The sequence below is a fragment of the Oryzias melastigma genome, linkage group LG14 (genome assembly GCF_002922805.2).
Source record: "Oryzias melastigma strain HK-1 linkage group LG14, ASM292280v2, whole genome shotgun sequence".
NCBI lineage: Eukaryota > Metazoa > Chordata > Actinopteri > Beloniformes > Adrianichthyidae > Oryzias > Oryzias melastigma.
This window is the reverse complement of record NC_050525.1, coordinates 17,138,438-17,165,466: the sequence shown is the minus strand read 5'-3', so window position 1 is coordinate 17,165,466 and position 27,029 is coordinate 17,138,438. Positions and strand designations below refer to the sequence as shown.

Sequence of the window (27,029 nt, the reverse complement as noted above, 5' to 3'; positions counted from 1 at the left end):
TATTGTGATTGTTAATGGCCGGCAAATACTACAATACTGTTTAATCATTATTAATCGCGATTAATTTTTTCCATGTTTTTTTAATCGATTCCTCAGCCCTAATAAAATCACAATTTTCATAGGAGTGGGTGTTTAACAAAATCATCTACCTTTTCACAAAATTTACCTACCAAAAAACTATGTTTTTTAGGATCCAATGGCCCAACGGACTGTTCGGCAGCAGCGCGGAGAGCGAGGTCCAGACTCTGCTCAACGTCTACTTCCGTCACCAGACTCTGGGCCAGACGGGCACTATTGCTCTGGTCGGCTCCAGGCAGGACCTCAGCCTGATCTGCTCCAAGCTGCTCGAGCTCAACGGGGAGATTCGCGACATGATCCGCCGCGCCCAGGGCTATCGGGTCGTCACCACTTACCTCCCCGACTCCAGCGCCTCCGGGACCAGTCTCTGACAGGACCTGAGGAGCTCCCCGCCTCCACCTGCGGCGCCCCCGCAGCTCCAGACGCTTCCCAAACCCTCCCTGAGTCTGCAGACTGCCGTTATGCAGCTGAGGCAGCATCCACATACCTGGCCTCTTCCTCTTCCTCCTCCTCCTCAGTTCCACATCTCCAGCCTGATTCCTGCATGCCGACCCATCCAGCACTAGAACCCTACTCAGATGAAAATCTCCCCCTGCTCTCCTCTCTGTCTGATTATCGCTCAAACCCGCCCCGTCCAGCAGACTGCCCTCTGCCGCTCACAGAGCAGCCCAGGAGGAGCTATCAAAGCTGTTATTATCCTTTCAGAGGGTTTTCCTCTCACGCCGCTCCGTCACAGCTTCACCGCAGCAAGCACACCATTTCCTCGCTGTCCTCCACCATGATCCCCGTCGTTGAGTCACATCACCCCGTTCCTCCCCGTGGATCCCACCTCCCCCATTTCCCCCGCTCTCCCTACAAAAGCCCCGCCGCTGCGTCGGCCGCTCGCCCCTCCCCTCCCACTCCCCTCCCCCTCTGCCCCAGCGGGCCGGAGGAAGCCGCCGCGTGGGGCTGCTGCTGCTCCCTCGGTGGGGGCGCAGCGCCGCTGACCCGCTACCTGGGAAAGGTGGGGCAAGCCACACTGCCTTTCATAAAAGTAGGGGAGCTCCTGAAGTCGGAACCGTCGGACGTCCAGACGTGAAACCGCGGCTTAAAAAGCTTAAAAGTCTAAACTGAAAACGGACTGTGACACATCTACTGATCTTACACATATCGAGACTGACCTGTCGGGACGTCCCAGGTCTGCTGATAAAGACGATTTCATTCGAGCACCAGCTTGTTTTTCCCCCAAGCTTCGTGCTGTTCGACATCTTGCACCCAGAACTCGGAACCTTGTTTTCCAGACGGACGGACGCTGCCTCCTGAAGGATGCTGGGAGACCACACGTGAAACTGCATCCTCCCTGGAAGGGGTTTTTCTCTTTTGCACTAAATGGGGTTTTTTGGTATTTGTTCTTTTTAAATGTTACTGAAGGGAGGGGACTGTGTTACTGCGAGAGAAGGGAGCTGTCACTTTTACTTTGAAGGAAAAAGCTCACGTGACTTCTCTCTTACTGTTCCGATACCTCCTCTGGAGGAAGCTGTGCAATGCATGACCCAGATGAATGCTTTCCACTGCACCTTTACTCTCCAAAAGTCTCCAACCAGACCGACTGAAAAAGCGGACGCTCACTTTTCAACCTGCGTATATTCTCCGTCTGTGAACCAGCTTCTCCTCCGACTCCTCTTAACACTACTGATGCCATTGTGTGTGACACGCACTCCTTTGTGGCTAGTTGTAGTCAACATGCACACACTACATTTCTCACTGGAAAACACCCGTTACCCGTCGACTTTGCGCTCGCGGTGCACGTAAATGTTCGATCTTTTTACTGTCAATAGTTCTGCTCACACAACCATCGTAGCACATGTTTGTGTGTGATTTTTGTAGCTGCACATGATGGAAACGCTGACATTCAGCGCTCATTGTCAATGTTTTAAAGAAAAAGGAAAAAAAAAACTCAATAATGTCGTCAACCCTTTTATTGTGACGATCCCCGTCTCTCCTAGAACAGTTTCATTACTTTTTATATTCAGTAGTTGTTTTTTTTTTAACCAAACTGCCATGCATGCATCTTCAAATGTTTGAACCATTAAGAAAATTAAGTTGAAAGATGTTTGTATGAGGGAGCTTCAAGCTCACGTGGGTGTTTTTGGTTTTATTTTATTTTTTTGTCTGCATGCCAAACAAAGTTGCACATTTTTTTTTAAGCTTTTTAGATGAATTACAGTTTGCCACCGTGTAAATACTTTTACTGCCTTTGTGAAGTTGTTTTTAGTTGAAGTTCTGTACAAGTTGGTGTCAAAGTAAAGACATACCAAAAAAATGTTTACTGTGCGTTTTTGAGGTCTACAGATATTTTAATAGCAATGATCTTTAGGATTGTATAGATTTAAATTGGAATATTAAAAATGCAACATTTAGTGAACACAAGTGGGGAGTTTGTCGCTTTTGAGCATTGAGCAGAAACTGTTGGAAGGCAAAAGGATTCAAATTTAGAAAGTTAACTGAATCCAAAATAGACACTTCTTAAATATTTCCTAAAAGTTGTACATTTAGCATTTAACAACTCATCAGGCAGTGAGGACTCCTAACATCTGGTAGAGTAGAAATACCTACAGAGGGGTTCAAATAAATATCTTAAAGTGTAGATTGCATCAAAACCACTTGGAAAGAACTGTATTAAAAGTTCAATTTGCCAACATTCCTAAAGCTTAAACTGAATGTTAAGTAAAACGGTTGAATTTTAATAATTAGTTTTAAGCAAAAAAAATGAATTCACGTGGAACTGAATATAAATTCATCAGCAAATTAAATTTAAGGGGAAATTGCTAAAACTTAAAAAAAATTAAGCTGTCATTTCGTTTTTCAACCACACTGCCATAATTGGTCATGACTACTAAAATATCCTAATTTAATTGATGCTGTTAGTTTTTTTTATCTCAAAACTATGGTGTGCACTTTCTATGGATGTGTGTGTGACTCAATTAAAAATCCATACAGGAAATGCTTTCATTTATTTAAGAGACAAGTAATGCAGCTACATTGTGAAAATGAAAAATAGTTCATTTTTATTTTCAAATTTGATATTTCCAATTTAATTTTGGTACAAATTTACAAGAAAACTTTTTGAAAATGAAAAGTTAAATGACTTATTTTAAATAAGTTACAGAATGAGCGGTGTTGAAAAAGAAAAAGCTGTTTGGATTATTTGAGATAAGTAATTTGGTTACATTGTGAAAATGAAAAGGTATTTCCAGTATATTTATTTTGAATTATGAGTCAAATGCTTCCATAGCTTCCCAATGCTGCATCCACCATAGTCTTTGAGACTCGTGCAGTAGTGATGTCACAGGAAGTTGAAGACTGGTACCATGGAGCTTGGGAAAAAAATAAAAAATAAAGAAAACTAAGCTAAGCTAACATTAGCAATAACTGAAAGCAAATTTGTTAGTTTTCTGCAACCTCTAACCCCATCAGGGCTAAACTCATCTAGATCTCTATGAGTAGATTCAGTCCATTTGCAAAACATGTTGAAATGCCAACTTTCCTGGCTACCAGCAAGAGCGTAGTAAAGTTTGGAATTAATTTAGAGCTCAGCACCAAGATGCCCAACTCATTTGAGATTGTTTTAATGCCAGAAACGAAAGAAACTGCATGATTCATTAAAAGGTTTAATAAACTAAAGACTATTCTTTTTGTTAGCATATAGCTTAAACACAATAGCCATGTCTGAATTCCTTTCTTCTCACTATATAGCAAGTTTGCCAATTTCTACCAATTCCATAATTGATTGACCTAGAAATTTCCCAGCAGTCTTTGCAATAAAAAAAGTCAATTTGAAGTGCAAAATATAATTTATACTTTATTTCTTTACAAAATGCATCTGTCGTAAGTCAAAGGGAGATGCTCCACATTTTCAAGAGCAAGCATAAAGGCCCATTTAGCTGAGGTTTGGAAAAGACATTTTTGACACATCCATTCACTTCAGACGTGGACTTCAGGCCCCGACCGCTGATAACCCAAGCGGCTTAGATGATGTACTTGAAACTGTAAATGGCGTCACAGGACAGCCTCATCCCCTTACAGCGACAGCACAGGTCCTGGCGGTGAGGCCGCTTCATGTTTATGTGCCTCTGCTTCTTCTCACAGGTGCAGCAAGTCTGAGAGCAACCCTGAAGAAGATCATCAAATGAAACTACATGCAGAGATTTTGAAAGCTGAATCATCTGTACCTTGCAGATTATGGATTCCACTCTGTAGGGGTTGAAACCCTGCTGACACTTCCGGCAGAGCTGCTTGTAGTACACCTCAACATTTGAAAACAATTTTTAATTTTTAGAGCTGAAATGTTTATCACATCTGCTGATTACAATTAAATTACTCACCTTACTAGTTCCAGAAATGCACCACACATAAGCACTCTCCCACCGGATGTTACACTTTTTACAGTGGAAAAAGCCATACCTCTGCTCCAGGAACTACAGTGGAGATTTGACAAATAAAAAGCTGTTTTTTAGTATATTGCATGCTTTTATTAATACAGTTAATAAAAATAAAGTTGAAGTCTAAATTGTTGTGACAACTTGATATTTTGGGGCATCCTTCTAAAATCCTAAGGTGTGTCAGAGGTTTAGCCCACCATACCTGGAAGTTGGAGCCTTTTCCGGGTCTGTAGGAAGGGGAAGCTGTGCTGCAGTCCTTCTCTGCATCCTGGCCACTGTAATCCGTGTTACACTTGGCCGTCGGCGGCACCCCATTCTCCCTCTCGCAGCTGTCCCGGAGCTTTTTCAGGAAGACTCTGCGGTCAAACAGCGGCGAGTAGATGGACACGGGTTTGAGGAAGCGGAGGCCGCTCACCGGCGGCGTGTGGGCATCCCCCTTCTCCTCCCGGGCGTCCGGGCTCTGGGGAGGTTCCTCCTCCTGCTGCTGCTGTTGCTGCTGCTGCTGCTGCTCCTCACCCAGGAGAGTTTTGGGTCCCAGCGAACACTGCACGATCTTCTCTACTCGGGCGTTCACCTGGACACCGCACTCCCTGGTGCTCGCCCTCTTCTGCGGGGGTGACGGCGGGCTGACCTGTGACAGGATGGTCTTGCAGAGCTCCAGGTAGTTGAAGCCCTGCGGGATCATGAAGCGGCCCTCGCGCTTCCCCCAGCCGCCGCCTGGAGCCGGGGGAGCGCACACCGGGTTACCGTACACGCCGTAGGCTGGGAATGTGGACAGGAACCCCTCCATCCTGGAGCCGTCGCTGCATGGCTCTATAGGAAGAAATTTATGCTTTTGACATCTAGCAGCTCTGATTAGTTAATTGAGATCAGCAGGTGTGGACTGACAGACATTTCTGAAGGAGAAAAACAAACACACAGAAATGACATTAGAAAAAAGAAATGAATTATTTTCTCAAATTGGAATTCTGTTTCCACAAAATGATATGTTGTGCACAAAAAAAACTAATTTGTGTGCACAAAATGCTATCTTGTGTGCATAAAGTACCTATCTTGTGCTCACAAGATACTAATTTGTGCACAGAAATACTAACTTGTGTACATAAAATGCTATATTATGCACAATAAATACTACCATGTGTGTACAAATACTATCTGCGCACAAAATTCAATCTTGTGAGCACACGGTGCAAATTTGTGCACATAAAATACTAACTTGTGCACACAATATACTAACTTTTATGCACAAAATACTGTCTTACGCACAAAAAATAAAAATTTGTGAGCGCAAAATGCTATCTTGTGCAGAGATTAACATCTTTTGCAAACAAATTTGTATTTTTTGTGCGCAAGTTAGCATTTTGTGCACAAAAGTTAGTATCTAGTGCAAAAAAAATGCTATCTTGTGTGGAAGTTAGCATTTTGTGCACACAAAGTGCAAACTCGTGTACATAATATACTAACTTGTGCTCACAAAATTCTATCTTATGCACAAAAAATACTAATTTATGCACACAAAATGCTATCTTGTGTTCACTAAATGCTAGCTTGTGCACACAAAATGTTTATTTGAGGGAACACTTTTTTTAAATGTTTCGTGTAATTTCCATGGCTCCGTAGAAATATGCAATGTAGCACAAATCTTGCTTACAGTTGTCAGATGCAACAACTTACATTCTTTTGAATTATCTCTTTAAAAATTGTTCTCCTCAAAGTAGTTTCACAGCAATATTTCTCATTGGTTAAGTTAAATTAAATTTACTACTTTCAAAAAAATTCTGCTGTTAATAATTAAACACTTCAGCAAAAAATAATGAGGAAAAATTACTAAGTCAGAGGTCTGCAGCCAACAAGCATCTCCTTTATGCGTCGATATGGTTCTTTAGCTTTAAATAAAGAGTTTAAATTTTGGCCAAATTGATTTAGTTTATTAAATATTTATTTTATTTTTGGATTTTTAGCAAGTCAGCTGAGCGTAACTGAGATTAAATTTTTAACCCTGAGAGTGCTTAAAACATCGTTTCTTATCAGATAATATTATTTTATTTAACACAGGGTGTATTTTATTTTCTAAAAGAACATGTATGTTCTGTCAAATGTAGAAGCTTAAATTGTTATATATAGAAAAAATTAAGATGTTTTTATAAATAATTAAATGTTAGATTTTATAAATGCCATAAAAACATATATAAAGTATATTTTTTCTCAAAAATGGAGACAGGAGTTTGTGGTTCTCACTGGGTTTTTGTCAGTAGGGAACTAGTACGTTTAGTTCTTTTAGTATTAAGGTTGCAGACCCTTGAACTAGATTTTAGATTCAGTTTATTCACAAGTCTATTAAATAGATTTCTTTTTTATTGATACTTGGAAGTAATAAACACAGAGCAGATGTTGTGTTGGTGCTTCTTTTTTTGTCTGTTACTTTTAGACTCATAGTTAAAAAATATAATTGGATAACCTCATTTACCTCTATTTAAGTATTTTATTTTAAGTAATCCACTTACCAGAGTATATTTTTGGCCACCACTTTAGCCACCAGCACAAAATACTTTCAATTGAAAAGCTTGTAAAGATTTATGCTACCTAGATATGATGCTGGAGCTCCTCCTACAGGTCAGAGATGCAGAAACAGATTATTTACTTTGCAGTGTTTATTTTTTTATTTTACATGTAGTGCAAATTAGCATCTAATGAGGACAGTATTTAAATCAAGTTTATAAAACATATAATTAAGAAAAGCTCAAAACCACCATATTTTTTGCTTTTTATAGACCTTTACCATTTTCCCTGACATACTGGAAGGCATTAACGTTCCTTCATTCTGCAGGTGGATTTACAGCTTCCTTCTGGTCAAAGTCATAAAGGTCAAATTTGTTTTCACATCCAGCCCCCTCAGCGTCAGCACTGGCGCTCCTCAGGGCTGAGTTCTGTGCCCCTTACTTTTTACAGCCAAGACTGTGTTCCCTTCCCACCGCAAGTGACACCAATGAGAAGTTAGTAGTATTAATATGTCCTCTTTTGTAGTGTAACATGCATTAAATGACTCACTAACCAATAGCATGTCTGCATTTTTTTTTGTAAAAATATTATGTTTACTCCTTCACAATAAATTCCCTGTAGTTGATGCTACCCAAGTACATAAAATGACAAAAGCATTTAAAAATGAATGAAAAACATATATATTTAGTTAATTCATCATAAACCAGTTAAATAAATAAGCCATGCATAAACCAGTCTAAAATCAAGCAACTAGGTTTAGACTAAAACGTCAGTACTACCAAAGTGTAGTCTAGGCATTTGTAATAAAGCCAGATGAAGTAAAGAAGAACAGGTTTAAGTTAAATCAATTCAATTAGGCCAAAATTACTATGAAAATGCAAACAACTTGAATGAATAGGCGGGTAAAATGAAACTAAATTTAAAAAATGGTCTGAAACTAGTCAATTAAAGGCTGCTAAGACCTTAATGTTAAAGATAAACATCATCTGGATGGAAAAAAGAACGTGTTTTCAACGAAAAACCTGATATAAACTGAATTTTGGCAACAGAAGAAGATACTAATAAAAGCTCGACGTCAATGCGTTTTGCTGCATTCAAGTTTTGTCGGAATGGTTGGTGTTTTTTTTCTCTGTGTTTATCTAAAAGTATTATTAATGATAATACATAAAACTAAGATAAAATACCTAGTCAAATAAATATCAGAAAAAAATGTAAGCCGTAAAAATGTCAGAAATAGATCAAGAACTACAACATTTTTTTTAAATCGCAAAACACGAAATTATTGGGTTTGTATTTATTTTTTAGACGTAAATCTCAACCGTGGGTGCTACTAAAGCGTGATATTATGTATTTTTAGTCACTGTTACGTTGTTATTTTTAAAATTCATTATTCTTTTCCAGAAATACGTCACTATTTCTATTATTTCCGACGGAGACTTGAACGTCCCACAAAAAGCCCCAACTGTGTCCAAAAGACATACTGGCCTATAGGTGGCACTACGCACCCGCTGATAGTTTGTACCCATGGGTTTCTGAATCTATGCATATTGGCGCCATTTTGGAGCTAGGAGGGGGAAGAGAGCTGCAGAGGAGGACACAATTTATCACAATTCATCGTAACAGGTATGAAAATGCACTTATGAGAAGACCAGCTTCATTTTAAGCTAGCGGCGTTTGCATGTCCACTTGAGAAAATTGTCAATTTTTATCCGGGATGTGCCCGCGAAGCGGCCAGGTTTCTAGCGCTACAATGTGGAGTGCAGCCCGCCTCGTTCGCCTGTGTTCTCGGTAGTCTTGTCCGATTCACAGCGCTGGGTGGACTTGCCTCTTAGGCGCAAAAATTGTTAGCCCGTCAAAAAAACTAGCATATTAGCATAGTACGGTGAAAGCAAACAGCAGCAGGGCTCGGTTGTTGGAAAAACGGTCGCGATACCAGCTACCATAAGAAAGGTAGCTAGCCGGAGTGTTTTGTTCCATCAGCATTACTATCTGTCCGCCCTCTGTCACTGAGATTGCTGCTGCTGCTAGCGTTAGCTTCGCACGCGCTAGTCAATGTAGGAGTTAGCATGTGTGCGAGCCAGCAAACGGCGGCTAACACAGTTAGCTTCAGTCAACATAGCCAGACTCTCAATGTTTGCGCTTTTAACGGCTTTTGGTCCCTTAATATTGATACTAAAAGTCATATTATTAGTCATAAACAATGGTTTATTTATCTTTTTTCCCGTTAGCTTGAACATTCCTGGAATGCATCCCAAATACATACAGTGATTTTCGCTCTTACTCCTTTTTATGAGACGACCTAATAAATAAAGCTCCCTAAATACTTTTACTGTAATATTATGCTACGCAAATTAGAAAATATTGTTTTGTGATGAATACAGTAATTTCTATTCGCAGTGTGTTTTTAATCACACTTGCAAACATTATTTAATGAAAGAGTGCAACCTTTAATTTGAAAAGCTTCCCCGATCATTATAGCAGCGGCCGTATGGAAACTGGAGGAGTTCAGATATGAAGTCTCAACACGTTTTACTGACAGTCACCTCCAGAGCGCTACGGCGTGTTTTTGTTGACAACCATCAGGCTGACTGAACGTTGCAGATGAGTGTGGGAATCGCTCCTTGTGTGATCGTTATGACACAAAGCTTTTATTTTGACACTTTGATCAAAAACATTTCTGTCAAACCTTTTGTTGATTTTTTTTTGTTTTCTTTTTGTTAATAATTTACTTTAACTTGATTTTCAAAATAGAATAGAATTAAATTACTACTTTTGATTTGTTATTTATGTTTCATTGTAGCTACAATTTAAAGAAAATACAGTAAAATTGTTTTTCATAGTTTTTTGACTGTTATTTTATAGTTTTTGTCCTTTTGGCACACTTTTTACTCTCTTGGCGAACTCCACTTAATGTAAACAGCTTTCTTTGAAATGTTTTGTACTTTTACCCCCCTTAATTTTTCCAAAGTAGCTTTAATTTCAGTGAAATCAAGCTCTTTCACACTGTCAGCTAGTTTTCCGCCCTTCCTTTGTGTTCTTGTTGGGGGTCACAGGGTTCGCCCTTCCAGACGCTGCTGTCCCTCTTGGCTTTCACTCTCTTTCCTGGTGATTACTTACAGGGTTAAACCAATGTTGCCTCTGTCAAGGTTCAGATTAAGAAAGGAGAATAGCGCTCTGGCTGGCAGCTATATTTAAAGGATCAAAGTGAGCAGAGCAGAAGAAACGGCTTGATGGAGAGCCCTCTGTGGGGTGGATAAATGTGTTGGACTGTGATAAACTAGTAAAGGGTTTTTAGAGTAGCCTGTGTTTAAATTGTTGAGTGAAGGATAAAATGAGTCTTACCTCTGCTTTAAAAATGTTTCATATGGATGAGTTGGGAAAAAATCTGATTGGATTTCAGTTGAAACTACAAAAGGATGGGCTGAAATTTGGCAGCGTCGAGCTGAATAGCTGGTCATATTGTTGTTATTCTGGCATCCAAACCATATATTTGTGCCTGTTTTTTTGTTTTAGTCATCCACGTTTTCTTCTTTTTAACACCTTTGGTTAATTTAAATCTACTGCTTTAATTCCCAATCTTTTACATCCTCAATATTAGTTCATAGGTCTGTATTTTTAATTTCACATACTTGGTTGACTCTTTATTATTTTAGTATTAAAAGCTTGTCAATAACAAATTCTTTTGGCTTTGCTGTTGGTGTATTTTTAAATGATGATCATTACATGGCAGCAGGTAACTTTTTTTTAAGTAACTACCTCTTGTGGGAGGGATTCCTTGATTCCTTGAAAATACTACCTTGGCCTACAGACATTTGTCAATGTTGAGCCTTAGTTAACCTCACTGTTAGTGTGTAGGTCAGGGATTAAGTCAAATTAATTGCAATTTTGACACATTTAGCCTTTCATGAGTGCCAGTATTTTTAAAAGCTTAAATATTATCTTTTGATTTCTTTGATTGATTTCTTGGTTTCTGAAAAGTATAGTATCTCTTAGCATTTAAATTTTTACAAACATTGCATTGTGTCAAGTATTTTTTTCCTTGAGCTGTTCCATTTTTTTATTATGATCAAAAACAAGGCAAAAGTCCCACTCCAAACATTTTTATATCGCAATATCGTACCCAGTGATCTTTTAATTATGATTATGAAGTTTATAGCCAAAATCAAAAAGCCTTTGTTGTTTTTTAAGACACGTTTCTTTCTTTTCTTTATTTTTTTTCCTTTCATGAAGCATCAGGAACATCAGAAACACGAAATCAAAAACAGAATCCAACACAGTTCTACAACTTTATGAATGAAAGGGATCAGACGGAAGAACAATGTTCTTATTTTGAGCCCGCTCCTGCTAAAAATTCAGTATTCGTATAAACAAATATACGTAGTTTAGATAACCCCGCCATTGGTCATTCACAAGCAATGCAATATAATAAACAAAAAGAAAATTAAATGAGAAAATAAAATCAATTACTTTTGACATAACGTTCCAATTTGATTCTCCTAAACATATTTTTATGCTGGAGAATATTTGTACCACTTTTCAAAGTTTGACACCAGTAAAAGAAAAAACAATTTGTTTTAAAGTAGTGCGAACAACTGGGTACTTGAAATCAAATCTCCTTCTATGATTTAAATCTTCAGAACTAAAAACAAACATCTTCAGTAAACTAAAAAATAATTTGAAAAGTTGCACAAATATTCTCCAGTTTAAAAATATGTTTAGGAGAATCAAAATGGGAAGTTATGTCAAAATTAATTGATTTCATTTTCTGATTTAACTGCACAGTGGCCGTGGCTCACTAGAAATACAACTAGGATGTGGGCGGGACTGTTGACACAGAGCGACCCGCCCGCCCTCCCATCACTGAGAGCTCTGTTTGCACGCTCACGCGCTAGCTTATCGTCTCAAGCTAACATTAGCGCCACAAAAATTACAACAAGCAATATTGGATCAATCTAGTCGTACAGTTTTGAGAAAGAATCGCAATTTGCTACAGCACGAGTGTTAAGGGCTCATCATGCCTAAGTGTGAGCAGGTCAGGTTGTGCAGACTTTGGCACGCCTATTTTAACATCAGTCTGAGCATTTTCTAGCATCCAGTTTTCTGATCTAACGCCACTTGAATTAAGAAATACACAGAAAACCAGTTTTATTTGTAAATTATTTTATATAGGTTATATACTATGAGAAAAATTCTACAAGAAAATGTTGAAAACACAAAAAAAGAGTATTTTCATTGCAGTAGGTCTTTAGAAAAGTAAAAGATCTTAAAATTAATTGAATGAAACTCGACAGTAGAAGAAAAAAAGTAAATATTTAGTTTTGACTGTTTCATTTTAATAATCAAGATTTGTTTGGTTTTAGTAATTAATTTAACAGAAATTTTACTGTTTATAATAAGTGTGCAAAACACAAGAAATAATAATAACAAAAACAGTGTGTTGTGCGTTGTGAATCTCTTCAGATTATAGCTCTCTTAAGAGCAATTCTCTCCAGAACTTCAGCTCAAAGCAGCTGTTACTCCTTCCAGTTATTTGCTGCTGAAGTGCATCTTCACTCTTACCTCCGTGTCCTTTTTTAATCTTGTTCTAGTAGATTGCAGCACCCAAAAGAAAAGAAGGATTTTGCATACGAGTAAAAGCACCCTCGAGTAGAGCATTTTAAATTTAGTCAGAGTTAGTGAGACTGAAGAGGCTTCAATCTGCTGCACAGAGATGCACAGTTTGCCTTTTTGCTATTTAATAATTGTTTTAGAACGATTGTCTTAACTTTTTTTTTTTTTTTAGATAAAGTCGTCCTTTGTGTTCAGTTATGTTTTGTTAGGTTTTTCGTGTTGTCCTGCAGTCACAGTCGCGCCTGGTGGAAGCAGTCAGTTATCCATAGCTGATTCTGTCTCAGTTAATTAGCCATCCGTCAATTTAAGTTAATTGAGTCAATCAGATACTCTTATCTTTACCCATTTTCAGGTTTTTGTTCTTTTTTGTACTGTCACGTTTAAATCTATTTTATTTGTAATGTTTCTGCTATCAATATGGTCTTTTGTATGTCAGTGTCACAACATCCTCTATTCCTGAAAAACATTTGTTTTCCTTTATGGATGATGTAATGCCATGTCAAAACAAGATAAGAATAATTTTCAAGATGGGGAAAAAATAGCAAAAAAGAAAGTCAGTTCAGTTTTAGATATTTTAGATTTAAACCACACAAATTTTAACATGCATCTTAATTTGTCTCTGTTTATTATACCGCAACAGGAGCCACTCAAATATAAATATATATTTCTTTTTAGGTTTATTTAGTCATAGAGCTTTTTAACCATCAGCCAATCTGATTCACCAAACAGTTGAATCCAGTCAAGATTTTGTGAATGATTGATTTTAAAACTGTAAATGAAGCAAATAACCCAAAGTAAAGGTGAAATAGTTAGCACATGGATATTTTCCTTACTACTATTTTTATTTGCTGAACTTTGTGCTCTGATTCCTCACACTCTCGTTCTTTGTCACAGCAACAACAGGTTGTATTTTTCTGCAGAATTGCAAAGCCGTTTCTACATCATGACCTCTTTCACCTTGTTTACGTTTTTTGCTAAAGACACAGGTTGTGTGATCAGTTCCAGTTGTAATTATGGGAGATATTTGTAGCAGTCACTCAAAGATTTAGTTGTAGGCTGTGGAAAGCATCCTAAACTAAGAACTCCTCTGCTGGCTTTGCTGAACAGAAATCCATGGACTTTAGTGTTCTCCATTTTCTTGAACTTCAGCCTGTTTTCACTTTCAGTTCTGGAATTCTTTCCCATAGCTGAGCTGTTAAACAGTTTTGCATGCAGCAATCCTTTTGACAAAGTAAAACTTGCATCCATTCATTTGCTGTCAGACTCAGTAAATACATGTGACAAATTTCCCGAGCTCCAAAATTATTAATGTTACTAACTCCAAGAGTGTTTTCAGAGCCCGCCGAAATCAAACTGTGCTCTGGGGGTAACTGTGGTACAGAGGTAGAGCGGTCAACCATTGATCAATAGGTTGTAGGTTTGGTCACTGCCTTGCCAAAAGTGTCGTTAAGCAAAACACCAAACCCCACAATGCTCTTGGTGGTGTGCGTAGCACATTACATGAAAGTTCTGCCACCAGCATTGTATGAAGGGACTTGTAACTGTTAAATGCTTTGGCCAAAAAGAAGGTAGAAAATTGGTATACAAGTACTGTATATCCCATATATAAGTGTATACCATACATAAAAATACGCTTACACTATTTACTTGTGAAGGATGGCTGTTCTGGAGAAAATATGGCAGGTAGCTATGAATAGATACTTCAAATATGGGTTCCATTTAGAAGATATCACATCTAGTGAAACAGATGTCATTTTTCTCTGGAGGATGTTTGCTTTGTTAATTCTTGGGAACATTATCTGTTGCTTTAAATGGATCCTGGAGCTTTTGTTGTTTTAGCAAAATCTTGGTCCCTGTTTATAAAAATAATTGTACATGGTGTTTCTGTATATGTTCACTAAAGCTTGTGTTGTCAGGACTATAGACTGACCAATTTGGTCTCACATACATCCACCTTTCTCAATGGTGCAACCAGTGCGCCTAGCCATTTAAGTAGTTTTAAGAAAAACATCTCTGCAGCTCAGAACTTATCTCTGTGGTTCAACAAGAGTCACGCATGCTCAGACCTGATCCATATCAAAATTATTAATCTGGTTGCACTTCGATTAGAAGCCTTTATAATCAGCAGATTCCCTAAAAGTATGTGTAGTCCATAGGCAGCCTGCTGCACCTCAGTGCAAGATACCAATTATAATTCTATTTTTTTTCCTTTACCACCCTTATTGCTGTAAGACATAGATTGTTCCACAACATTAATGGTTATTGGAAGATCCCAAACATTGATGGAACAGCACAGAGCGCCGACTCAATATGGTGCGTTCATGGTGCTGCACACATCACAAGGAAAACGTGCCGTTTCTCTAGCAGGAGACAGCTGTTTGCTTCAATCACTGTGAGGACACTAGGGGCACTTTATTAACTAAATGTGCTTTTTTTCATTTGATCATTAATAAAACAGAAGGACTATTTATTGCACACAGAGCAGATGAAATCTTAACACAACTCCCTAACGGTGTATTTAAACATTTTTAGATACAAACCCGTTCTTTCCTTGCAAAAAAATATCTAGCTTTTTACAAAAACGGAGACTGTTTCAGGGGAGATGGACAGCTATTAATAATGTGATATTCAGTGCAGTAATGGTGCCTTTTTTGACAGGTCGTTTAAAACAAAGAAGAGAATGAAGCAGCTGAGAAAGTAGCTTGAGGGTATAGAAAATGTAGTCTATGGTGTGATAATTGCTGCCTTTGACTTATTTCATTGGACTTAAAAGATCCACTCCAATGAAAATCGTGTTTTTAATATGTTCTAGTAGTGTTTTTCTCATTATGGTGGACATAAATAGAAGAGTTTAAGATTAAAACAGCATTTTTGATTATTTCTATATTCAAATCGTGTTGGATCAGAAGCTGAGGAAAACTGCATGTTTGAAAATGTTCGAGTTTATGAAACAGTCACTGCCATGGGTGGGACAACCCTTTCAATTCTAAATCCTTCATTTGAAAAAAAAATAGATACATTACGATCTTTATTTCCCTCGTCCAATCTGCTATCTGGCTCAAAACTGTTAGTAAGGTTGGATGGATATTTCTCTACGTTTTTTGTTTTTTTTTTCCCGCTATGCTAGTAATGTTAGCTTAGGCTTGTGTCTTGATGTGCTTGTCACTAGTAGGAGAGATGGAAAACAGTGGCATGCTGGGAAATTATTTAGGCACCAACAACCGTAAAGCGAATGCTTATCATTGGGGGTGTGTGTGTGGGGGGAATTAGGGGGGTGAGGGGATTGGGGGTATACTTGTAGATCTGGGTGAGGGGGGACATTATGTGTCTTTATTGTATTTTGAATTTGTTTTTATTATTGCGTTTGCTTTAGGATGCTTTATTTATGTGTAAAGCACTTTGTGTTATTCTATATATGAAAAGTGCTATAGAAATAAAGTTGATAGATTGATTGATTGATAATGACATGGTAATGTCTAACCCTAAAACCCTGATTAAACCAAAATCCCACTTTTAACCTATCATTTAGTAAAATATATGGAAGTACTGGGGTGCTGGATATGTAATCCCAAAACTGAGACTTGACCAATTTCCCTGCTCTGATATAGTAAAGCACATAATATAATTCTCTGGTTATTAAGGCTGTACAATAAATCAAAAGCCAAAAATATTCACCTATAAGCAAAAAAGTATCTCTGAATACCTCCTAGTAGTTCACATTCAGAGACTTCTCAGTACAACAGCGCCGGCGCACATGTTTAACACCTTGAAAAGTAAACATGTTGGTTTTCCTTACCAAAAACTTGCCATAGTAAAACATTCACTCAAGAAGGATTCGTGGACACAGAAACCATGAGGTTTTCAAAAAGCCAAAGCGCACACTACAACATTGATTTCCATTTATGTACATATTAGTTTTGGTCAGTACAAACAGAAAGGCAGATAGTTGTTCTTTGGTGTGTTTCCCCGACAAACAAGCTCTTACCTGTCTTTTATTGAGATAACTTGAACTATAATTTAACTTGTGTTGACTTTAATCAAAAGAAATCCATTGGAAATGAATGATGTATTAGTTTTTTTTTTTTTTTTTTACTATTTGCTTATGTATCGCAGGTCATATTGTTATTGCAGTATTGATTACTAAAGTATCAAATTTTTCTGATGTCATGCAGCTCTAGTGGCTCTTGTTTTTTTTTTCACAAATTGCCCACTGGCATTTTGTTCCTGTTTATGTTGCAGAAAACATTTCCACAGCAATTAGAGTTCTGTCTTCTTTACATTGGTTCTGAAAACTCAAAATGTTAAAGTTGCTACACACAGGTGGACTAGATGGCCTAAACAAAAAGTTTGTCTTGTTTACTATTAGTAGACAGCTCAGTGGTTTTGTGGAAGAGTGTCCGCCCTGAGATTGGAAGGTCGTGAGTTCAAATCCAGTCCGAGTCATATCAAAGACTCTGAAAATGAGACCCAGTGCCTCCCTGCTTAGCCTCTTTAAGTGGTCTAATTTTTTTCTTTCATTTTTATATTTGTTTTATTTAATGAACTCTTTTCATCAGTCAACAGTTTTCCCCAGCTGAGAGATCAGTCCTCTTTGTGTAATGTATCTCATTAGGCCACAGGGAGCTAAATTAAAATGTAATTTGGGAAAATGCTGTTGGCTTTCTATGTGCAACGAACACAGTGGAAGTGAAACCTGCAAATGACAAATTGTCTTTTAGATTTAATTTGAAAAACATTTTAATCAAATGATTCACTCACTAAATACTTAAAAAGTTACACTATTATAAAAATAAATCTGATCTATTTTAAATGGGTATGTTCTTTTGGGCCTTTGTCACTTTTCTTGCCTGGTTTTTCTTTCTAGGCAGTGAAGAGCTGAAGAGGATGGCTCACTCTAAAGCTCGAGCCACGGATGGAAAGGTGACCTACCCCCCAGGGGTCAAGGAGATCTCTGACAAAATCTCCAAAGAGGAAATGGTCCGCCGACTCAAGGTCAGGACCGAACCTCTGTTTTTGTTGAGTAATCTGCATCTTGTGCAGCTTCAGATGAACTTGTTCATTTGACATCAAGATAAACTTGTGTTTGCTGTTGTTTCAGAGATCTGTGTTTTTGTTGATTCAATGTTTGCAGATGGTGGTTAAGACCTTCATGGACATGGATCAAGACTCTGAGGAAGAAAAGGAACTTTATCTCAACCTTGCTCTTCATCTGGCTTCAGACTTCTTTCTCAAACATCCAGACAAAGACGTGCGCCTGCTCGTGGCGTGCTGTTTAGCAGACATATTCAGAATTTACGCCCCAGAGGCGCCCTATACGTCTCCAGATAAGCTAAAGGTAAAAACATAGGTAACAACATTGATAATATTTATTTGCATCTGTAATCAGGTTGTTCAAATGTTAACATTCAAGTATTTTTGTATGTAAAAACGCTTCTCTTTTGACATAAATTCTGGACTGAACTCAAAGACTTCCTTAAATGATCACATCATTTCAGCTTTTTTAATTAAAAAGCTTTATTTTGATTTAATCTATTGACGTTTTGCTGCATTTGCTTTATTTATTTTTTCTTGAAGGACATTTTCATGTTCATTACAAGACAGCTGAAAGGACTGGAAGACACCAAAAGCGCTCAGTTCAACAGATACTTCTACCTGCTGGAGGTATGTGGTTGTTTGTGGAGCGTTGTCCGCTGAGGTTTGTCCCATTTATTCAAACTCTTACGTTGTGCCAAAAAGTTTCCTTTGAATCTTCATCCAGCATCAGTGAAAGAAGAAGCTCTTCGAGTTGATCAATTTAATTAGCATCTGACTACTAAGTGGGCTTCATTTGTTCACTGGTTGTGCAAAAAAATGTGAGGATAAAAATTTGGTTTTGATTTTTATGTGTTGGATTTGGGTTATTCATGTTATTTGATCACTTTAAAAATTCAGTGTAAATTATACACACTGACTAAAGATCTTATCTCTCTTTTTACATCTTTTTTATTTACTTTGCAGAGTTTTATATATATATTTATCATGGTCATGAAGGAAATGGAAACGAGATTTAATGTTTTTTATTTTATATATATATAATATTGTACACATCATGGACACTCATTCAAGGAAATCTCTTGGTTTTGTCAAAACAAAACAAAACTTTATTGAGATTTTGATTTTTTTTTTCCACCAACTTAAATTTTTCTTTTACTAAATCAAACTTTGTTCTTGAAGCATTTTTGGTACCAAAGTAACACAAAGTTTTTTACAGAATAAAAACATCTTCAGTTAAAAACCAAAGGTAAAATGTGGAGCTTTACATGAAAAAGTAGTTCTGTTTTTGATTAAGGCAAGAAAAGAAGCTAACTAGTGACTATCTGATATGAAGATTTTAAGAGTTTCATTGTGATCCATTGAGACTAAAATTAGTGACAAAAAAACACAGAATGCAAAAAAATGAAGCTGGAAAATGTTTTTTTTTTTCTTGCAGTTGTCGGATGTCTTCACTGTAACTTGCCCCTTTTTTAAGCAGTTTTCTCTCTTTTCTGCAGAACATCGCTTGGGTGAAGTCTTACAACATTTGCTTTGAGCTTGAAGACAGCAATGAAATATTCACCCAGCTTTACAGGACGCTCTTTCAAGTCATCAAGTAAGTGCTCCCTCCAAAGACGCCGTTCTGCTGATTTCCTGTGCTGTAGTTCAGCCAGTGTGTCAGAGGCTGTTCTCGGTGGCACATTATGAAACGGCACGTTTGCAGTCTGCCTGTTTCTGTTTAATGACCCCTGTTTTCTCCCTCGTGGTTCTCCTCTGCCTCTGTCAACTTCACTCTGCTGAACACAACCTTGAGGGTTGAATTCTGCGGCACAGAGTTTGGCGTTTTGCCACTGGAGGAAACTTGTAGCTGTGCGAGTCAAGGTTGTGAGGATGCAGAGCGCGTTTCGCCCAACTCTGCTTCTGATTTAAAATGCTGCAGATGAATGGAACCGCCGTGTTTTGTGTACGTTTGTGACACTTGAAGGACTAAAAATGAAGGTTACGCAAAGCCCGTTTGTTTATGTTTTAGCTGCAGCTGGCGTTAACCCAACAAAACGAATGAGGTTTTGTAAGTAAAAATGTTGATTACATTTTTTGCAAAGTCAGCTGATGTTCTCTCATCATTTTTATTTATTGGCTGATATCTGCTTCTGCAGCCTAAAATCCTTCAGTCTGAACTCTTGCTATGAGGGAATATGTTGTGATCAGTGGCGTGTAATGATGGTTTTCAGAATAAAAGCCTCAGTTTCTTGTCAAATCCTTCTTCTACTCGTGCTCAATAAATCCATAAAAGCTCCTGTTAATATTTTTATTATGCAAATCCTCAACGCTTTGTTTTTCACAGTAACGGCCACAACCAGAAGGTGCACATGCACATGGTGGACCTGATGAGCTCCATCATCTGTGAGGGAGACACTGTATCGCAGGAGTTGCTAGATACTGTGTTGGTCAACCTGGTTCCAGCACATAAGGTACTTCCAGAGTGATGAAGCACATTTCTACAATGACACGTGAGGAATAGCAGCTCACTGTAAATGAATAAAGAGTAAACTGTAATGTGAAAGTCCGTAAATTAGATTTCAACATCACAGAATACCAGCAGGAAATATGATAAAAGTTGGAACAAAAGTCATTTGATCTTTCCATTAGACCAGTGCCAGTCTAGTTTTCCATACTCTGTCATTCAGTGAGACCCCTGCAGGTAGTGAGAGGTAAAGCACCCTAAATATTGAAGCAGAAAAAGGGTCTGATGCAGTTTCTTTACATCTCTTTTATCTGCATGGATAATTGTCTAATATGATTTGTTTTATTTCTTTTTATCTTAAATTTGCTTTTTTTCCCCCCTTTTTAATAGAACTTGAATAAGCAAGCGTATGATCTGGCTAAAGCTCTGCTGAAGAGGACCGCTCAGGCTATCGAACCTTACATCACCAACGTAAGACTAAAATCTTCACCACTTTATAATGTTTAGGCAATTGTCAGGAAGAGTGATAATACAGAAAAAATAAATAAATCCATTCCCTTTTGAACCTGGATCTTTTCCCTTCCTTAGTTTTTCAACCAGGTTCTGATGCTGGGAAAGACTTCAGTCAGCGATCTGTCAGAGCACGTTTTTGACCTCATCCTGGAGCTGTACAACATCGACAGCCACCTGCTCCTCTCCGTGCTGCCTCAGCTGGAGTTCAAGCTGAAGGTACAGAGAAATGGTCACTTTGACTTCATCTGATCACCAAATAGTTTGCTTTGTGTGTTCTTGAATGAGTTATGCAGTGGGGGAAAAAAACGTATTTATTCAGCCACCAATTGTGCAAGTTCTCCAAATTAAAATGATTAGAGAGGCCTGTAATTTTCATCATTTGGTATACCTCAACTATGAGAGGCAAAATGAGAAAAACGAATGTAGAAGATCACATCGTTTGATTTTTAAAGAATTTATATGCAAATTATGGTGGAAATTAACTATTTGGTGACCTACAAACAAGCAAGATTTCTGTCTGTCACAGACCTGTAACTTCTTCTGTAAGACGATCCTCTGTCCTCCACTCGTTACCTGTATTAATGACACCTGTTTGAACTCGTTATCTAAATAAAAGACATGTACAGAAATGTACACTCCACTCCACTATGGCCAAGACCAAACGTTTGACTGCTGTCATTGCCGACAAAGGGTATATAACATAGCATAGTTACTTATTTTCCACCATAATTTACAAATAAATTATTTAGAAATCATGTGATTTTTTTTTTTTTCCTCACTTTGTCTCTTATAGTTGAGGTATACCTGTGGTGAAAATTACAGGCCTCTCTAGTCTTTTTAATTGAAGAACTTTGGCAGTTTGGCACAGTTTTTGGCTGACTAAATACTTTTTTACTCCCCTGTATTCATTGATTAACAGTTGGCAAGAACAAATGGGTAAAAAAAAGCTGTTTATTATGTAAACTAGACCAAAATCTATGATAGAAATGCACCTTTCTAGTCTTTGCTACATATTAGGTCATTTGTTTCCTATTAGAAAAATAAAGCAGTCAGCCAGTCAGCATAATGTTGCCTCTGTGGCATCTCATAAAGCAAGCCCACTGATGGATAATGCTCATTAACTGTTCAGCATGAGTGTAGATCACTGCTGTCTCTTCAAAAATAATAGCTGTGATTAAAATCTCTCTACAACAAGCTCTCTACACACTCTCTCTTTTTCTCTCATTTCATCATTCCTCGCCCCTTTTCTGTACCGCTTTTCTTCCCGCGGCCTCTTTCTCTCCCTTCCTACTCCGTCTTTGTCCTTGCCGCCGTTCCATTCTCCGGCTGACTGCAAATCAAGATTGATTCCAGAGAGATTGCAGCCGCCGCGCGTTATGAAAATGCTAATGTTCCTAACGTAGTTATTGTAAACGACTTGGCGCGTGTGCCGTGTCGACGCCGCCACATTTCAGGATGTCATTTCTTCTCCTTGCGCGAACCTCTCACACCCCCCTTCCCCATTTCTGCAGAGTAATGATAATGACGAGAGGCTGCAGGTGGTGAAGCTGCTAGCTAAGATGTTTGGAGCCAAGGACTCGGAGTTGGCTGCACAGAACAAACCACTCTGGCAGTGCTACCTGGGAAGGTGGGCGGAAGCTTTACACCTATAACACTAAAAATAGTTAATAAATGCATTTAAACACAAAGACCTTGATTTTAAACCTTTTTTCTTTTTTTGTTGAAGGTTTAATGATATCCATGTGCCTATAAGACTGGAGTGTGTGAAGTTTGCAAGTCATTGTCTCATGAACCATCCAGACCTGGCCAAAGACCTCACAGGTACTGAACTACTTTAGCAGAGACTCTTTTGATGTAAAGAACTTTAATACTGTTACATTGAATGAAATGCGCTATACAAATAAATAGTTTGAGTTTACAAGCAAACACTGATTAGAAATCAATAAATGAGTTAAAAAAAGTTTCTTTAAGATAAAAATAAAAAAGTTTTTATTTTATGTTTTAACTATGGAGCAAAAATAGTCTCACCCGATTTGTGTGTATATGTGTAGTTCTTTGTAACTTTTGTTTGCATGTTTGTGATTAACTTCGGATTTGTTTGTGTACTTCCTGATTTGTAAATCATACAATACATTTTGTGCATAACTGTGTGCACTTTCAATTGTGTATTTGCATGTGCAAAAATGACAAAATACAATTTAGATACACAATAGCTTAAAACTAACTACACATACAAATCTTTAAAAAGTACACACCAATCATCTGGTACACACACATAACCACATTTACGCACAAATGTGATCTAAGACTCTTTTCACGTCTCCAAGATTTGTGTGGAAATGATGCATTTAAAGGCTGCTAGAATGCTGGGTCATCTGAGTTTTCGTATCAACTGCTTTGAACTTGGACTGTAAATATTATCTGGTAAAAAATTGACATTACAAATTGCTAACATTTGTAATTTGTGTTAAAAAATGAAAAGGAGGGAGAAAAAAATCAATAAAACATGGAAATTGTTTGAAAAAATTATATTGCCCAGTCCTAGTGAATATTTAAATGTGTTTTTATTCCATATTTTTTTTCGTCTGGTAAAGAAATGATTGTTCTTAATAAACAGATTGACATTTTCCAGAAACTGTTCCGTTATCCTTTTTGCCACAGGCTGTTCAGATGCTTTGCAGCAGACTTGATGTGGAAATCCTTCTGCAGACATAACATTAAATAAACAGAAGCCATGTACGCACACACAGCAGCAATAGAGCTGCAAAAGCAACCGTTAGGCACTATAGAGTTTAATTCAAGTAATTTTTTTCATATTTGGATTGTCTTACATGCCTGACTGAAGAAATACAAAAGGGATTTAGTTTTTCTCGTTGCTTTTCTCTATTTTATAGAATTCTTGAAGGTTAGATCGCATGACCCAGAGGAGGCCATCCGCCATGATGTCATCGTCTCCATAGTAACAGCTGCTAAAAAAGACCTGTCTCTGGTCAATGATGCATTGCTCAACTTTGTGAAGGAGAGAACCCTGGACAAGAGAGTGAGTAAAAAAAAACCCTTTTCATTTATGCAGCTTCTGCTTCATCTAACTAATGGTTGCTTTTGGGAATGCTTCTCCTCGTTATTCTCTGTGCACCCTCAGTGGCGCGTACGAAAGGAGGCCATGATGGGTCTGGCATCAATCTACAAAAAGTATGCACTGCAAGGAGAAGGTGGGAGGGAAGCCTCCAAACAGATTTCATGGATCAAAGACAAACTGCTTCACATCTACTACCAGAACAGCATCGATGACAGGTTCGTGTGTGTGAACGAACGTGCTGGTTTTAGCTAGGATGTTTGGAATCTAAAGCCTTCAAGGACATCGTTTCGTTACTGCGGCTTGTAAACGGCAAAATGCCGATTCTCACTGAGAGTGGAAATCATTTTTATTGTCCTGCAGACGTCAAAGAGCTGCTTTTAGGGTTCAGGCTGCACTGCAGCTTCACTTACTTAGCTCCGACCTGAAACGCTTTCTTTACTTATTTTTGGGCCTCTTACTTTACATGCAGCTCCTACCTCTGTGGGATCTGCAGCCATTTTTCAAAAATGTCACCCTCACTGAGAGCTGAGAATTTATAACTACTAGACTTCTAATAAAGAAGGAGAGCTCAATGACATGTTGTCTTTTGATGAACCCAAAGCAGTGATGATTCTGTAACTGGCTGCTGCTTCTATTCTCACACTAGTCTGTTTCTTTGGGGTCTAATCAGGATTATCTTGAAGTGAATAAAAAACTCAGGCGTTGACGCAGAAATGACTTCACCGAAACTTTCTATCACCTGATGTCAATCATGTCCTGGTCGCTCAAAGCCCCTCAGCTACGTAAAATTAGACCGAAAACCAAATACTGAATTGAAAACGGAAATTGGGGACCGAAAGCAAAATATAAAAGCTCTTAGAAATAAACACGATTTATCATTTGGTAACAGTTTTATGTAATTCAAGTTTCAAATGTATGTATTTACTTATTTCAATTTTAAAATATATATTTTTTCACATCAACATTGTTTCATTTTACTTTTTTCTAAGTTTATTATGTGTACTTTCAAGTTTGAAACTTTATTTTTTTTTCCTAATTTATAATTAGATTTTTCAATTCATTGAGGTCAATTTCTATTCTTACGATCCAAACAGATCGATCTGTCTGAGACAGAGTCACATTAAATTGATTTAAAGCGTTATAAAATCATTTCAAAATGAAAGAAATCAATGATGATCAATACTGGAAAATGCCTTATTGCTTTATAATAAGTATATTACATTATTTTGATGTGGAAAATCAACAGAGGGCTGAACTTTAGGAATCTAAAACGCAAATTATTTGCCATTAATTCTCGTTTACTTGTTTGTTTGTACACATATCTAATTTACACTTTATTATCTTGCAAGAAATACAAGAAATTGGAAAACTTTGGCTGCTCACTTCAGTACCAGGTTTTTAATCTCTAACACTGGTGGAATTTTTGGCTAAAAATGTCCTGGATCAATTTCAAGTCAGTGAATTAAATTGTTGCAAATGAACCAAAACCGACTGTGAATCAGATTATTAATCAATATTTATGATGTGAATCGAATTGTTGGTAAAATGAATCGTTACACTCTTAGCTGATCATGATTTAACTTTTAGCAGACATTTAATAGAAAATTCATAATTTGTACTTTTTATTTTTCAAGCCACTTTAAAAAAAAAATCTGTTTCATGTTTATGGCCAAGTGTCAAAATTCTTTAATTAGCTTTTCTCAAGTTAATTCTTTTCCGGCTCCAGGCTGCTGGTGGAGCGAGTCTTTGCTCAGTACATGGTTCCTCACAACCTGGAAACTGCAGAGAGGATGAAGTGTCTCTACTACCTGTATGCTACCCTCGATACAAATGCTGTCAAGTAAGTGAGGTTCTATACAACTGTTGGTTTTGTTTTTCTTTGCTGTGACCTCTGCTCGTCTGTGTTTGTGGTCAATCTAGAGCTTTAAATGAGATGTGGAAGTGCCAGAACCTGTTAAGACACCATGTTAAAGACTTACTGGACCTGATCAAAAAACCCAAGGTATTACCAAGTGACCAGCACACTCACAGATGGGTCTCTAATTGTCTTTAAATTAAAAAATGTATTTGTTTTATTAGAGTGAAGCATCCTCCAAGGCTGTGTACGCCAAAATCATGGTGATTACAAGTATGTGATCTCGCTTAAGCTACTTTACAGCACTACATTGTTTATTTATTACATAACAAAAGCAAAATTCTCATGTGTGCACACAAAGGAAACCTGCCAGATCCGGGCAAAGCCCAGGACTTTGTGAAGAAGCTGGCTCAGGTCCTGGACGACGACGAGCGGATCAGAGATCAGCTGGAAACGCTGGTCAGCCCCAGCTGCTCCTGCAAGCAGGCAGAAGTCTGTGTGGTGAGTGTAGCCACGGCAACCAGAATGTTAGCGCATTGGTGTTTCATTTTAGGCTAAATTGTATTTGGATGCAAACAAATTCAGTGGATTTTCTCTTAAATGAGGTTAGGATTTTAATTGAGACCAATTTGTTTCAAATTTTTTACAAGCTGGAATGACCACATGAGACAACATTATATAAATGTTAAGTGAATGAGGAACACGCCGGATTGACTTAGGTTTTTTTGTTTAAAAAAGCGTTCCCAATAGTGTCTTAATTATTATGATGTTTTTAACCAAAATTCCACAACTTAAATTTCCTAAAAAGCCATTTCCCATGTTGATCTGAAGCCTCTGTTTCCAAAATCTCCTCTGAGGGGCGTGGCTTTTGGAGTTCAGCTGAACAGCCCCGCCCCAGATTCCCCTCCCATCTGATTATGATATATCTGTGTCTCGTTAGCATAAATCTGTCCGTCAAAGTTTGATTGAAAGCAATTTAAAAGGAGGAATACCCTGAAATGCAAAAATGAAATAATTTCTTATTACATTTGTTCTTTTCATGTTCAAAACTCAACATGATTTTCATCAGAGGGGGACTTTAAGTATAAAAATACTGTATTATTTACCTTTATTTAAGTGTAACTGTGGCTTTATCTTGATGGAAGGAAAATTCTTCCAGTTTTATGTGAGGAATGACTCCAGTTTATTAGAACAGTGCAGATTGAAGTATCTGTGTTAGAGAGTTATTTATACATGAAGGGTATTTCCCAAAGGATGTTTGTGAAACCAGCGTGACTTAACCGCATTCAGACCCCTTAAAGAAAAAATCTGGAGAAAAAAAACTATTTTGAAACTTTTCATGTTTTCGGAACAGCTGGATTTGTACTTTTTTATTTTAATTTGATTCTTGCATTGTTAGCTATTGTAGCAAATATTTAGTGAATTGTTCTGTTAAAGGAAGGATTTCAGATGCACAGATTTGAAGGCAGTGAGGTGACACAAATTGATAAAGTTTAA

At 37.7% G+C, this 27,029-nt stretch overlaps 3 protein-coding genes across 3 annotated transcripts in view; 2 read left to right on the top strand and 1 right to left on the bottom strand.

Moving 5' to 3' along the window:
- The window catches only part of fryb (furry homolog b (Drosophila)), a 39,834-nt gene extending 37,454 nt beyond the window's left edge, over positions 1–2,380 (top strand). Inside the window, exon 66 of the mRNA XM_024263930.2 lies at positions 191–2,380. Within this exon, the coding sequence (XP_024119698.1) occupies positions 191–449 (259 nt within the window). The 3' untranslated portion in view covers positions 450–2,380. The remainder of the gene's footprint in view (positions 1–190) is intronic.
- Positions 2,381–3,906: 1,526 nt separating this feature from the next.
- zar1l (zygote arrest 1-like) lies at positions 3,907–5,318 on the bottom strand. Its single transcript, XM_024263920.2, has 4 exons — positions 4,702–5,318; positions 4,443–4,535; positions 4,290–4,364; positions 3,907–4,229 (listed from the first exon to the last, which is right to left on the bottom strand). The coding sequence occupies exons 1-4, from the start codon at positions 5,287–5,289 to the stop codon at positions 4,086–4,088; spliced, it is 900 nt and encodes a 299-aa protein (XP_024119688.1). The 5' UTR covers positions 5,290–5,318; the 3' UTR covers positions 3,907–4,085.
- A 3,152-nt stretch (positions 5,319–8,470) lies between these two features.
- pds5b (PDS5 cohesin associated factor B) overlaps positions 8,471–27,029 on the top strand; it is a 28,749-nt gene continuing 10,190 nt past the window's right edge. Inside the window, exons 1-16 of the mRNA XM_024266072.2 lie at positions 8,471–8,621; positions 17,473–17,600; positions 17,740–17,943; positions 18,183–18,269; positions 19,139–19,236; positions 19,966–20,092; positions 20,476–20,556; positions 20,674–20,814; positions 22,110–22,225; positions 22,325–22,419; positions 23,493–23,638; positions 23,741–23,892; positions 25,404–25,517; positions 25,598–25,679; positions 25,757–25,805; positions 25,894–26,033. Of these exons, the coding sequence (XP_024121840.1) occupies positions 17,493–17,600; positions 17,740–17,943; positions 18,183–18,269; positions 19,139–19,236; positions 19,966–20,092; positions 20,476–20,556; positions 20,674–20,814; positions 22,110–22,225; positions 22,325–22,419; positions 23,493–23,638; positions 23,741–23,892; positions 25,404–25,517; positions 25,598–25,679; positions 25,757–25,805; positions 25,894–26,033 (1,740 nt within the window). The 5' untranslated portion in view covers positions 8,471–8,621; positions 17,473–17,492. The remainder of the gene's footprint in view (positions 8,622–17,472; positions 17,601–17,739; positions 17,944–18,182; positions 18,270–19,138; positions 19,237–19,965; positions 20,093–20,475; positions 20,557–20,673; positions 20,815–22,109; positions 22,226–22,324; positions 22,420–23,492; positions 23,639–23,740; positions 23,893–25,403; positions 25,518–25,597; positions 25,680–25,756; positions 25,806–25,893; positions 26,034–27,029) is intronic.

Coding starts and splice junctions, on each gene's coding strand:
- zar1l (XM_024263920.2), bottom strand. CDS start 5,289: ATGGAGGGGTTCCTGTCCACATTCCCAGCCTACGGCGTGTACGGTAAC. Junction 4,536..4,701: donor GAAAAGGCTCCAACTTCCAG/GTATGGTGGGCT, acceptor TCTCCACTGTAG/TTCCTGGAGCAGAGGTATGG. Junction 4,230..4,289: donor TGGAATCCATAATCTGCAAG/GTACAGATGATT, acceptor GATCTTCTTCAG/GGTTGCTCTCAGACTTGCTG.